This window comes from Narcine bancroftii, chromosome 13 (assembly GCF_036971445.1).
Source record: "Narcine bancroftii isolate sNarBan1 chromosome 13, sNarBan1.hap1, whole genome shotgun sequence".
Taxonomy (NCBI): Eukaryota; Metazoa; Chordata; class Chondrichthyes; order Torpediniformes; family Narcinidae; genus Narcine; species Narcine bancroftii.
The window spans coordinates 43376416-43390913 of NC_091481.1; the positions used below are offsets into that span (position 1 = coordinate 43376416).

General features: G+C 43.4%; 1 protein-coding gene across 1 annotated transcript in view; it reads right to left on the reverse strand.

Moving 5' to 3' along the window:
* cfap54 (cilia and flagella associated protein 54) overlaps nt 1-14498 on the reverse strand; it is a 1315566-nt gene that overhangs the window by 327205 nt on the left and 973863 nt on the right. The window contains exons 29-30 of the mRNA XM_069909968.1: nt 7805-7910; nt 4678-4767 (exon numbers count right to left, since the gene is read on the reverse strand). Coding sequence (XP_069766069.1) covers nt 4678-4767; nt 7805-7910 — 196 coding nt within the window. The remainder of the gene's footprint in view (nt 1-4677; nt 4768-7804; nt 7911-14498) is intronic.

Below are 14498 nucleotides of genomic sequence, written 5' to 3' on the forward strand. Positions count from 1 at the left end.
ATCCAGAAAGACATCCATATTGTATTAAACATTCCTTCAAATGCAAAAGTGACTGAGCTGGGTTTATTAAATATGTCATCAGCAAATAAATTAATTTTATACTAATCATCTAAAACTTTCATACCTTGTATCTGCGTATTTTGTCTTATCAACAGTGCTAAAGGTTCAATCACTAATGCAAACAAAGCTGGTGATAAAGGACAACCTTGATGAGTTGATCGAGTTAACTTAAAAGATTCCGAAATCATACCATTCATCAATACTCTAGCTACCGGTTTACTATATAGAGCCCTAATCCAACCAATAAAAGAAGGACCAAACATAAATTTCTCCAAAACTTTAAACAAAAAATTCCATTCAACTCTATCAAATGCTTTTTCTGCATCTAAGGATATCACCATTGGATTATCTGATGGTCTCCATACTTGAGGACGGATGTACTGGCCTTGGAGGCAGTCCAGAAGAGGTTCACCAGTTGATCCCTGAGATAAGGGGGTTGACCTATGAGGAGAAACTAAATTGCCTGGGATTATACTCACTCAAATTCAGAAGAATGAGAGGAGATCTCATGTGGTCCGGAAGACACACTTGTCCAAATTGTAAGTCAGGTTCAGCTGACGGGCAGTTTGAAGAAATTTGTCTAGGTTGGCGTCGTGGTCCTGCGTGTCATGGCCGCAGATGGTAATATTGTCCAGATACGGGAAGGTAGCGGTTAGCCCGTTCTGGTCCACCATCCGGTCCATTTCCCGCTGGAAGACCGCGACACCACTCATGACCCCGAATGGTACCCTGAGAAATTGATACAGCCACCCATTCGCTTCGAAGGCCGTGAATGGTCGGTCCTCACAGCGGATCGGGAGCTGGTGGTAGGCCGAATGTAGGTCAATGGTGGAGAATATGCGGTATTGAGCGATCTGGTTCACCACATCCGTGATGCGTGGCAGGGGGTACGCATCCAGGAGCGTGAAGAGGTTAATGGTCTGGCTATAGTCGACCACCATCTGTAGCTTTTCCCCGTTCTTGACAACCACCACCTAGGCTCTCCAGGGACTTGAACTGGGTTCGATGATGCCCTCATCCAGCAATCTACGCACCTCACTCCTAATGAATTGCCTGTTTTCGTAACTATATTGCCGGTTTTTGGTGGCCACAGGCTTCCAGCCAGGGGTGAGGTTTGCGAAGAGTGCTGGCGGGGCAATCCGGAGTGTGGAAAGGCCGCAGGATTGGTCCCGGGGCACGGGGGCGGGTTGCTCGGGTGCTTCGGGGGTGGGGCGATGGCAGACCGAGGGGGGCGTGGGGTCCCCCAAAGTGTAGGGACACCATTCGGAACTGACACTGAAAGTCTAATTCCAGCAACACTGGGGTGCACAAATGGGGAAGGACGAATAATTTGAAGTGGGTGACCGTTACGCCCTGTACTTCCAGCATGGCGATGCAATACCCCTTTATCCCGGTCGAGTGCGACCTCGTCGCTAATGAGATCCTCTGGGTAGTGGGGATAATGTCAAGTCCCCAACGGAGGGCCAGATCTGGCTGGATAAAACTGTCAGTTGACCCAGAGTCAAATAAGCAATTGGTGTAGTGTCCATGCACTTTAATCAGTTCTATTGCTTTAGTGAGGGGATGAGAGCATTGCTGGTTTAGTGTTATTGAAGCAGCCACTGATCCAGTTGACAGGGGAGTTCCGCGTGATGACGTCACGCATGGGATGACGTCACGCAACGGGATGACATCATAGACATAGTCAACGCTGGAGGAGAAGGTTGGAGGACCTCCCGGAAGTGCTGTTGTGGCGGCGTCGGCGGATGAAAGGTAAGTAGTGGGGTTTGTAGTTGCTCGTGTTTGGCAGTGGGTAGGTCGTCGGTCGCGGCGGTCGGGCCCTGGAGGTCGTCAGCGACGGACGCTAGGGTGAGTACTTGGCTGGCCGCGGCGGGTCCCCAGTCAGTCGTGGTGGCCGCACCGGCGGCGGCAGCAGGGGAGCCAGCAGCAGCAGCAGCAGTAGCGTTGGCCACGGCGGGTCCCCAGTCGGTCGTGGTGGCCACATCGGCGGCGGCGTAGGCAGCGGCAGATAGGGAGCAGGTAGCAGCAGCAGTAGCGTTGGCCGCGGGGGTGGCTGTGGCGGCGGCAGCAGCAGCGGTTGCCAGAGACGGGACCGAGGCCAGGTCGAGTGTTCCGCATGGGGGCAAGAGGCAGGCCAACATCATGGTTGCTAGGGTGGGCTGCCCCTTCCGGGTTTGGCGTCTCCGTGACATCTGTGCAGGGGAGCCCTCGCTCTCATTGGACGAGAGCTCTTGGGAAGAAGAGTTTGAATGGGATAGTGATGGTTGGGCTTCACACGAGGCACTGTGTTTGCCGGCGGCCATTTTAGACCTACAGACTGCAGCAAACTGGCTGTTTTTAAGGCACTTCTGGCACCTGGCTTTTCTTGCTGGGCACTGGGACCTGCTGTGCTTGTCCCTCCCGCAGAAATAACATCTTGGGTTCGCAGGGGGCAGTGTAGCAGCAGCCGACAGGCCGTCAGTATCTCAGGGTGTGGTAGGGTAGAAGGGCACTCTACTCACATCAGAACGTGGGGTCCAGTCCCTAGAGAACTCGTTGGATTTTAAGGGTGCATCCTCCATTGTGATTGCAATCCGGGCCATGTCCTCTAGTTTTTCTACCCCTTGTTCGAGCAAGCCCAGCCTCACTTCGTTTGATCGGAGCCCGGCCACATAGGCATCCCGGACGAGATCGTTTGTGATCTCGGCAGCAGTTTTGTCCACACAGTTACAGTCCTTGCCCAACGCCTTTAATATTTGAAAATATGCCCTGCTGGACTCACCGGGCTGTTGCTTCCTCGACGCAAGCACGAGCCAGGCATGAACTCTGTTCATCGGTTGATCATACAGTTCTTGCAGTACCTTTATGGCTGCGGTGTAAGTGGTCTCATCCTGGATGTTCTCGTAGACTCTCAAGGACACCATAGACAGCAATGCTGTTAGACCCTGGTTAGACTCCTCTACCTGAATAAATCTCAAGAAGTTTTCAAAGTTCAGCAGCCAGAACTTAAAGGCTTTGAAGGCTGTAGCTGACAGTGGGTCGATGTCAAGTTTTTCTGGCCGAGTTAAACGCTCCATCCCTCTCAAAAAAAAATTCTTTTTTCTTTTGCTAATAAAATTGTAGAGCTCATCGAAAGAATCAAAGACTTGTTGATCCAAACCAAGGCTTTTATTAGCAAAAGACAGGAGCTCTTCACAGGTGGCCAACCAGTCCGGAATGATCCGACCTGGCTAGGGACACAACCCTTTAAGGCCCAGACAGTAGGTGTGGCTAAGCTCTCAGCCAATCGCTGTAAGCACAGTCTAGTTACTGTAACTATATACACTATATACATTGGTGATAGATCTGTACTATCACAGCCTGGGATTATACATACAAATTCAGAAGAATGAGAGGAGATCGTATAGAAACATAAAATTATGAAATAAGATACAGGCAGAAAAATTGTTTTCACTGGTAGGTGAGACCAGATCTAGGGGCCACAGCCTCAAGATTCAGGGGAGTAGATTTAAGATGGAGATGAGGAAAAACTGTTTTTCCCAGAGAGTAGTGAATCTGTGGAATTCTCTGCCCAGGGAAGCAGTTGAGTCGACTTCATTAAAGATATTCAAGGTTCAGTTAGATAAATTTATACATAAAAAAGGAATTAAGGGATATGGGGAAAAGGCAGGTAGGTGGAGTTGAGTCAATGATCAACTGAGCCATGATCTTACTGAATGGCGGAGCAGGCTCGACATGCTAGATGGCCGACTCCTATTTATTATGCTTATTCCCTGGAGCATAGAAGAGGGAGGAGAGGTTTGATAGAAGAATTTAAAATTATGATGGGGCTAGAGTAAATGTAGATAGGCTTTTTCCACTGAGGGTAGATGAAATACAAACCAGAGGACATGGGTAAAGGGTGAAAGGTAAAATTTAGGGGGAATATGAGGGGTTATTTCTTCACACAGAGAGTGGTGAAATGTGGAATGAACTGCCAGCTGAGGTGGTGAATGCAGGTCCAATTTTAACATTTAAGAAGAATTTGGACAGGTTCAAGGATGGGAGAGGTACAGAGGGCTATGGACTAGGAGAAATCAGGAGATCTAGGCAAAAAAATGGTTCAGCACAGACTAGAAGGCCCGAAGAGGCCTGCTTCTGTGCCTTAATGTTCTATGATTCTATGGTATTCAGGTCTTCCATGTGAGATCATCAGAGATGACCTCCTTCTTCAAAATATGACGTTTCCCCCCTACTACCATCCAGTTGGCCCTCACCTGCATATCCTCTATTACCTGCATATCTGCCCTGCACCTCTCTGCCACCAAGCAAAACAAGAATAGGATTCCCCTTGTCCTCACCTACCATTCCACCAGCTTCCACATCCAACGCAAGACCGTGCAAGGTATTCTTAGGGAATGATCACATCACAATTTTGGTTCAATATTGTTCTTATAACACATCCATATTATGCTTTAATTTCTCCTCCAATTTATTCTTTAACTTTGTGGGTAGTGAACAATGAGTATTGGTTGTACTCTGATCTCAGAAAGATGGCAGGATCTTTAGCAGAGATTCCAGTGACATGTCGAATAAAGTTTTATTGAGTAATATTTTTAAATAATTTAAAGTATTTAAGTACTTATTGAAACATGCTACCTTTGCGATGAGCAGTATTTATTGGTCCAAATGAAACAGCGAGGAATAGTGCTGTAGAAGGTTCAATCTCTGTGAGTTCTTCTTCTTTCACTGGAATAGCGTAAAAAAAAGGTAAAAATTTCCCACAATAAATTGTTGTACACAGCGATAATTCACAATCATGAAATATTCAAAATGAAGACTTCACACCTGATAAGGTATAATGGGGTGACACGGTTAGCATAGGGGTGAGCGTAATGCCTTTACAGTGCTAGTGATCGGAATGGGGTTCAAATCCTGTACAGTCTGTAAGGAGTTGGTACCTTTTCTACGTATCTGCGTGAGTTTTCTCCGGGGGCTCTGGTTTCCTCCCACCATTCAAAACGTACCGGGGGGGGGGGGTTTAGTTTAATTGGATGTAAATTGGGCGGCATAGACTCGTGGGCTGAAATGGCCAGTTACTGTGCTGTATGTCTACATTTTTTTCAAAAATTGTTAAATATGGAAACAAGGCATCTAATCTGTATGCAGTATTGTATTAGGTATGTGAGTGGGAAGGGAAGGTTGAGAATCACTGCTCTAGGCCCAATTGTTATTTTGCTTGAGAAAAATTGTCATTGATCCATTTCCTTTGGAGTTATGAAACTGTGCGATGGTCTTCCCAAGATCGTGTTATATGGCGAGCTCTCCACTGGCCACCGTGACAGAGGTGCACCAAAGAAAAGGTACAAGGACTGCCTAAAGAAATCTCTTGGTGCCTGCCACATTGACCACCGCCAGTGGGCTGATATCGCCTCAAACCATGCATCTTGGCGCCTCACAGTTTGGTGGGCAGCAACCTCCTTTGAAGAAGACCACAGAGCCCACCTCACTGACAAAAGGCAAAGGAGGAAAAACCCAACACCCAACCCCAACCAACCAATTTTCCCCTGCAACCGCTGCAACCGTGTCTGCCTGTCCCGCATCGGACTTGTCAGCCACAAACGAGCCTGCAGCTGACGTGGACATTTACCCCCTCCATAAATCTTCATCCGCGAAGCCAAGCCAAAGAAGAAAATGAAACTGTGCACATAATGAGTAAATTAGGTACAATTAAAACAGTGGTTTTCAAATTTTTTCTTTCCACCCACATATCACCTTAATCAATCCCTTTCTAATCACAGAGCACCTATGGCACAGGGAATACTTAAAGTGGTATGTGAGTGGAAAGAAAAAGATTGCGAACCAATCGGGGCACTAGAAATCCATTGTTGTAATAACTTTGGATGCTGCTTCGTGACGCAGTTCATGTTTTTCCATCAGTTTTTGGCAGCGCCTGTCTTCAAAATTGGTGGAGGCTTCATAGCACAGGGCTCACCAATGGGTTCTGTCAGCAGCCATTTGTTCTCTTGGCTGGATGTCACAGTAGCGTAGGGTTTCCCTCACAGTTTGTTTATAGCGCTTGCGTGGATGACCTTGAGGTCTCCTTCCAGTCTTCAGTTCACCATAGAGCAGCTGGCGAGGCATACAGTGGTTGCCCATTCTGATGACGTATCCCACCCACTGCATCTGGGCTCTGATGATCAGGGACTCAATGCTGGTGGACTTTGCATGACCCAAGACCTCCAGGTCTTGCCAACAGATGCCAAGGATGGAACGGATGGTGCGCATGTGGATGTGATGTTTGATGTGATGTCAGTACAGAGACCTGGTTTCACATCCTTATAGGAGAGAAGGGATGACCACAGCTCTGTAGACTTTCAGCTTTGTTGAGATGCGGATGTTGTGTTGATTGAGCACTCTAGTTTGCAGCCTCCCCAGAGCCTGTGTGGCCTTGCTAATCCTGGAGTCAATTTCTTTATCCAAAGACCCATCGCTCGAGATGTTGCTCTCCAAGTATTTGAAGCTGTTTACATTTGTCAGCTGGGTATCATCAACAGTGATTTTTTTGTTCTATGGTGTTGGTGTTTGGAGTACTTCAGTCTGGCTCAGGTTGATTGACAGGCCAAAAGGCGCAGCAGCGTCTGCAAATTTGTTCAGCATTAACTATAGATCACTAGAGTGCACAGTTATCAGCAAAAAGGGGTTCCTGAATGACTGTGTAGAGGCACTTCGTCCGTGTGTTCAATTTGTGAAGGTCAAAGAGAGAGCCATTCAGTGTAGCTGATGCATACTCCCTCCTCCAGACCTTAAACAGCACATGACAACATGCAAGTGAAGAACAGATTGAATAAGTCTGGGGCTTGTACACAGTCCAGCTTCACTCCATTAGAAATGGCAAATGCAGCTGATGTATCACTACTGCAGAGGACCAGTCCATCAAGGAGCAGCTGAATCATTTTTACGAATTTTCTTGGGCATCCGTAACATCTCATGATGATCCAGAGAGCCTCCATGTTTACAGTGGATGCAGTAAAGTTCAACAAACAGCAGTTTCATGGAATAAAACACAAATGTCTGCAGACACCATGAATGAAGTAAAAAGACAATGCTGGAGAGACACAGTGTAATGACAGTGATCATGTTTGCTTGGCCACTAGCAAGGCCTTGATTATAGTGACTGTTTGATTAGACTTGGCTGTTAGGGGACTGACACACAGTGTGCAAGACCTGTAATAGGGGCTGCAGCCTCATGGCCTCCCTCAGGTGCTGTTTATATCAACTTTAAAATAAAGAATAATTTCCTTCATCCATGTGTTGCCTAAAAACTCACACATACAAATACAAGATCAAACAGGTCACAAGATCAGCAGGTCAAACAGTGTACTTTATGTAGCAAAGATGAAGATGCATAACCAACATTTCAAGCTTGAGCCCTTACATAACTAACCAAGCATTGTGTTTTTACTAAGCCCCAGTATCGTGTCAGCTCAATGTAATCACCAGCAAACCAAGAACTCCTTTACAATGGGTAGTGGAATTTTGCTCATGCACCCAATAGGAAATAAATAAATTTATTTAAAAACATCTTTGGAAAAATGTTAAGCCATTAGGTACAGTTCTCTTTTAGCACTGCACTGGGTCAGCCAGGGTTTTGCACTCAAGTCTCTGAAGGATAATTTAATATGTGATTGTCATACATTGAGTCTGAGTTACAACTTCACAAAAAATTTAAACAAGAAATACTTCTTTTATACAAAAATTAGTGGTAAAACTTCACATTTCTTACTTGGTTTTGTCAGATCAGCCAAACCTTGGTTTATTGCCTTCACCTGTTGTTCTAAAGTGTTCTGCATTGCTAATTTCTCCTCCACAAGGGTGTTTTCCATTTTGTTCTAATTAAACAGAAGAGCAAGAACAATTGGGAATAGTTGAGAAAAAGAATGTCAGTTTTTTCGCATTTATATTCAAGAAAAATAAAGTTGAAGAGGATTCATAAAATGATGCATATCCTTCAAACAATCAAATTATCTCCCGAAAATGTATCCACCCATCCACGACATGTACACATTTAGCTCTACAGGTTAAACTCTAAAGTAACAGTAACCTTCCCAATCACCAATCAATCGTGATGCTCAATGTAGACATTGCATCAATGAACTTTAGTCCTGAACTAATTTCTAGTTTACACCACTTTAGCAAACTTCCCATCTCTTTGATCATCTTCAGCTTTTGAAAGATTCTGGCACATCACACTCTGAATGAAGTCAACATTATAATGTATTTTACAATAAAAATCATAGTTATAAATTGAATCTCTCTGCTTTGATTAGGTACATTCTGGATTCTCACAGATTTGAAACAACCAATTTTTCAGTCATTTGCAGATGTGGTTGTCACTGACTGGAACAGCAGTAATCTCCCCTGAAAACAATTAACTTTCATGTTGTTGATATGAAGTCCAGTGCAAGCCAGAAAAGCAAATTTCCTTCATCAAACCAGATGAAGCTTTGACCATCATTGTACTTACATAATTTACAGCCAGGTTTACTTAACTGTGAGATAATTAGCAGAATTATGTTCAGTTTGTATCATAAGTTCAGTAATAAAATCACGACACCACCACATGTCAGACTGACTTCTCCCTTCTCTCTTGGAGAATGAAAAATAAATTGCACTGGCTATCCTCTAGTCCTGGCAGAACTTGTAACTTCAGAGTTGCCACGGCCACCATGCATCACATTTCATATCTAGCTCTTCTTGCCTCCTTTCATTACAAGTACATTTTTTTTGCCAAACATATAACAATTTCTTGTTCAAGGTTGCAACAGTATTTTGGCTCCTTACAATGGTGAAATCTACATCCCATTATGTATTGACTTTGATTGTGAAATATTTGTGAAAGTCAGAGTTTTCAAACTAGTGGATTGGATGAGTAAAATACTGAGCAGTTTTAACCTATTGAAGCAGGGATATAGACTACAGTTAACTATAGAGCAGATTTCTGGAGACACGAGAGAACCTGTCGGAGATGCATGGGAGGCAGAAGCATGGCAAGAGGGCTGGCATTGGGATTAGACTGAACATTAACCCTTTCAGACCCACACTCCCTACAGTAGTTGACCTCATCAGCTCTACAGAAAAGAGGTGGATATTCTTATGACTGTGGTGCGAGAATCAAGGGTATCAAGGCTGGAATTTGGAAGTAGATGTGAGAACAGTTTAGCTCAGGTTGGAGTTGCAGAGCAGGCTCAATGGGCCAAATGGCCTCCTTCTGTTCCTTTATCTTGTGAGAGTAACAACCTGAGTCTCAATGTGGACAAGAGTAACAACCACCACTACACATCGTAATTCTGTTGTGGTGAGAGTAGAGGTCACCAAGTTTCTTTCAGTTCACTGAACTAAAGACCTTTCATGGACACACATCTCCTCACTTGTTAGGAAGGTGCAACAGTGACTGTATTTTCTGGGAAGACTGAAATGAGCAAGGCTTCCGGTCACCATGAGGTCAACCGTCTACAGGAGAGCATCCTGATTTGCTACATCACGGTGTAATACAGTTGCTGCAGAGAAATGGATCGGAGGTCAATCCACAGGACCATAAGAGTGACAGAGATGATCATTGGAGTCTCCCTCCCCCCACCCATTGACTTGATCTACTGGGATCGTTATCTGAAGAGCGTGCGTAAACTCAATGAGAACCCCTTCCACCCTGCACACAGCATCTTTTAATTACTCTCGTCAGGAAAGAGACAAAGGAGTATCAGTTTCAGCACCACCAGGCCAAGACACAGCTTCTGTTCATGAGTAGTGAGAATGTTGAATAACCAAAGGAAATTCTCACATTAACTATCCAAGCCTTTATTTATATTGATGAATACTTGTCCTGCATATGCATTGTTCATCTTTATGCACATTACATCTGGTTGTGTGTTTGCGTGTTTTGCACCGATTACTGGAGGACTCTGCATCATCGGGTTGTACTTGTGCAATCAGATGACAATAAACTTGACTTGCTCTTATTCACAAATGTAAGATCACTAAAGAAGAAAATGGATTTCCTGAGGTTGCATCTGAACCAGAAAAAACTGCAGGGCTACTGAGCTCTGGTGATTACAGAAATGTGGCTCCAGGACATCATCTACAACAGCATGTCAATATCACCACCAGATGAGAGAACATCCTGGAGCAGGTATACACACATCCTGGTGAGTACAAGGCTGCCCCTCAGATCACATATCTGTCCTGCTTACCCCAACATACAGACCACTGGCAAAACAAACTAAACCAGTTCACAGGAGGATCAAATAGTGGCCAGAGGAGGGGACACAATAGCCCTACACGACTGCTTTGAAACCACAGACTGTAGCTGTTTGAGGGAGATGGAAACCTACAGCAAAATAAGTCTTATGAGGCAAGGTTAGCAGAGTTTGGACTTTTCTCTTTGGTGTGTAGAAGGATGAGAGGAGGCTTAATAGAGGTTTACAAAATTATAGGGTGGACAGCCAGACCTTTTTCTCAGTACAGGATCAGCAAACGCCAGAGGACGTGAACAAAGTTAAGGGAATATTGTTTAAGGGAGATGTCAGAGGAAAGTTTTTTTTTAGACACAGAATTGTAGGTGCCTGGAATACCTTGCCAGAGATGGACGTGGAGGCTGAAATATTAGGGGCATTTAGGAGATTCTTAGACAGACACATGGATGAAAGGAAAATAGAGGATTATGGTGTTGGGAGAGTTTAGTATTTTTGTTTTTGAAAGGAATATATTGAGGGCTGAAAGGCGTATGCTGTATTGTTCTATGTACAATGGCCTTGTAAACATAGAGGAGGATATGAGCTCAGTCACCAAGATCAAATGCTTCAGAACCAGGGCTAACCAGAAACCATGGTTGGGTACTTCTCAGAATCATGATGAGCCTTCACAGGACAGGTGAAAAGATGGCACTGAAATCAGCCAGGGCAATCCAGGAGGCCACATTTGGATAAGCACAAAAGATGCATGGAGAGCTGTGTGATACTGGCGACACAAGGCACACATGGCAAAGGATCAAGATTCCAGCAGATTACAAAATAATCTTGCAATTTAAAGACAATGGTGCCTCCCTTCCGGACAGACTGAACATCATCTATACATGGGAATAAGAAGAACAGGCTGATACCAAAGAAAGCTCCATTTCTTATGATGAGTGGGGTCCTTGGATAGATGTGGCTGAGGTGAGAAAAACCCTATCTAAGGTGAACCCACATCAGGCAGCAGGACCAGGCAGTATACCAGGAATTAAATATGATGATTCCTCAGAGGATGGTGGAGAAGCTGTCATCTCTGGGACATGATACCCTTCTCTGTAACTGGATTCTGGATTTCCTAATTGAGAGATCACAGTCTCTCTGGGACGGCAGCAAAATGTCGAGAACCATCACACAGAGCAGAGGTGGTTCTGTGGCTCTGTGCTCAGCCCTCCACTATTCACACTACTGACCCATGACTGCAACACCAGATCCAGCCCATAAGGTTTGCAGATGACAAATCAATCCAGATAATTGTGAGGTGATGCATTTTGGAAGGTAGAGTACATGTTTAATGGTAGGATACAACAATGTGGAAGAACAAAGGGACTTTGAGGTTCAAATTCATAGATCTCAAGGTTTCTGCACAGATTGATAGGATAATTAAAAAGGTCCATGGTATGTTGGGTTTAATTAGTTGGGGGATTGACTTCAGGAGTTGTGAGGCGATGTTGCAGCTTTAAAAAATCTATGGTGAGACCACACTTAGATTATTGCATTCAGTTCTGGTCACCTCACTACAGGAAAGATGTGGAGAGGGGGCAGAGGAGATTTACCAGGATGTTGCCTGGATTGGAAAATATGTTTTATGAGGCAAGTTGAGCAGAGCTGGGGCTTTTCTCTTTGGAGCGAAGAAGGATGAGAGGTGACTTAAAAGAGGTCCACACGTTATGAGAGCCATAGATTTGGTAGTCAGCCTTTTCCTTTTACCCAGGGTGGGAGCATCAAACACCAGAGGACAACTGCACAAAGTGAAGGGAGGAACGTTCGGAGAGACATCAGGGATCTTTTTTTTTACAAAGTGTTGTGGACGCCTGGAATGCATTGCTGGGGTGGTGGTGGCTGGAACAAATGGAGCATTTAAGAGACTGTTAGACAGGCACATGGATGAAAGGAAAATGGAGGGTAATGAGGAAGGGAGGATTTCAACATTGTGCTCTATGACAGGACATTTTGCATTTTTTGGGGTCCAGTGATCATAATGTCATTAGTTTCAAGTTAATTATGAAGAATGATAAGGTCTAGTCATCAGGTTGAGATCCTAAACTGGAGGAAGGTCAATTTTGAAGAAATGAGAAAGGATCTATAATGCATGAATTGGAAGAAGTTGTTTCAGACAAGGATGTGCAAAGTAATGGAAGACCTTCAAAAGTGAAATTTTGAGACTACCGAGTTTATATGTTCCTGTCAGGATTAAAGGCAAAGTTAACATGCATAGTTTGCATGGTTTTCAAGGAATATTGGGGATCTGGTTCAGAAGAAGAGAGAGATGTATAGGAGATGTAGGTAACAGGGAGCAAATTAGCTAGTTGAGGAGTATGAAATATCCAAGAAAACCTTAAGAAAGAATTCAGAAAGGATAAAAGAAGATGAGGTTGCTTTGGCAGACAATGTTAAGGAAATTCCTAAGGGTTTCTACAGGTATATTAAGAGCAAAAAGATAGTATGGGACAAAATTGGTTCCTCTTGAAAATAAGAATGGTCAGCTTTGTATGGAGCCAAAAGAAATGGGGAGATCTTAAGTTTTTTTCCATTACTATTTACTCAGGAAACTGCCACAGAGTCAAGGGAAGTTAGGAAAACAAGCAGTGGGGTCATGGAGCCTAAACAGATTACAGAAGAGGAGGTGCTTGCTGTCTTAAAGCAAGTAAGGATGGATAAATCCCCAGGGTCTGACAAGATATTCCCTCAGAACTTGAGAGTGGGTAGTGCATAAATTGAAGGGGCTCTGGCAGAAATATTTAAAATGTCCTTAGCCACAGGTATGATGCCAGAGGATTGGAGGTAGCTCATGTTGTTTCAGAAAAAGTCTCGAAAAGTAACCCTGGAAATTATAGACCAGTGAGCCTGATGTCAGTAGCAGGTAAATTAGTGGAGGGTGTTCTAAGAGATCGGATATACAATTATTTGGAAAGCCAGAAAATGATTAGGGACGGTCAACATGGCTTTATGGTGGTAGGTCATGTTTAACCAATCTTATAGAGATTTTTGAGGAGGTTATGAGAAACATTGATGAAGGAAAGGCTGTGAATGTTGCCTACATGGACTTTAGTAAGGCCTTTGACAAGACCCCACATGGGAAGCTAGTCAGGAAGGTTCAGACACTCGGTATTCATGGTATTCATGGTGGGGTAGTAAACTTTTTAAGTAAACTTTAAAAAAAATATTTTATTTATTAGAAAACAAAGTAATAACCACAATTACATGATTAAAATATTAACAAATTATCAAAAAAAACCATGGTTACATAGAAAAAAACTAAAAAAAATACAAGAAATCCTAAAGCATAAAAACCCCTAATCACCCCCCTCCCTAACTCTACCCCTCCCTTAAACCAAATTCTACCCTACCTACCCCCTAATGAGAGTAAGAAACTAAGAAAGAAAGAGATGGGGAGAATAACTTAAATCATTTATTCACTATATGATACGGAGATCCAGCAGCAATCACAACCAATTTCAGATTTTCAAATTAGAATAGTCCAAATATGGGCTCCAAATCTTTTTAAATATATATATTTATCATGTAAATTATGTTATCTTCTACATTGGTATACAGGACTTCATTTCTGAATGTCATCTTTGTCAATTAAGTTCCATTTGATCTTTCCATGAAACAGCTATACATTTCCTTGCTACTGCTAGAGCTAATCCCAACAACTCCATTTGAAATTTATCTAATTTATTAATCAAAGCCATTTCAGTAACTTCCCCAATTAAAAAGATCTTTGCGTCTAGAGAAAATTTTATTTTCAGGATATCCTGCCAACAGTCTCTTAATCTTGCCCAAAAACCCTTAATTTGTCACAAGACCAAACTGAATGCAAAAATATATCCTTTTGCTCATTACAGCAAAAACACAAATCTGAAGCACTCAGTTTATATCTTTTCAGACACTCTGTAGGTAAATATAATTCTTGTATAAAATTATAAGTCACCAACCTATACCTAACATTAACTAACTTTGTCATAGTTTCTCTATTAATCTTCCTCCAACAATCCATATCGAATTGAATTCCCAAATCCTTCTCCAATTTAAGTCTCGTTTAATGCAAATCAATCATTTTTTGTTGTAGAAATTTATACATTTCCGAAATAAACCCTTTCTTTCCTCCATCTCGGATCAATACTTCAAATATCAATTCAAGCTTTGTTGGGACCAAGGTAAACTGCCTCAGGATCTTCGTGATGCCAC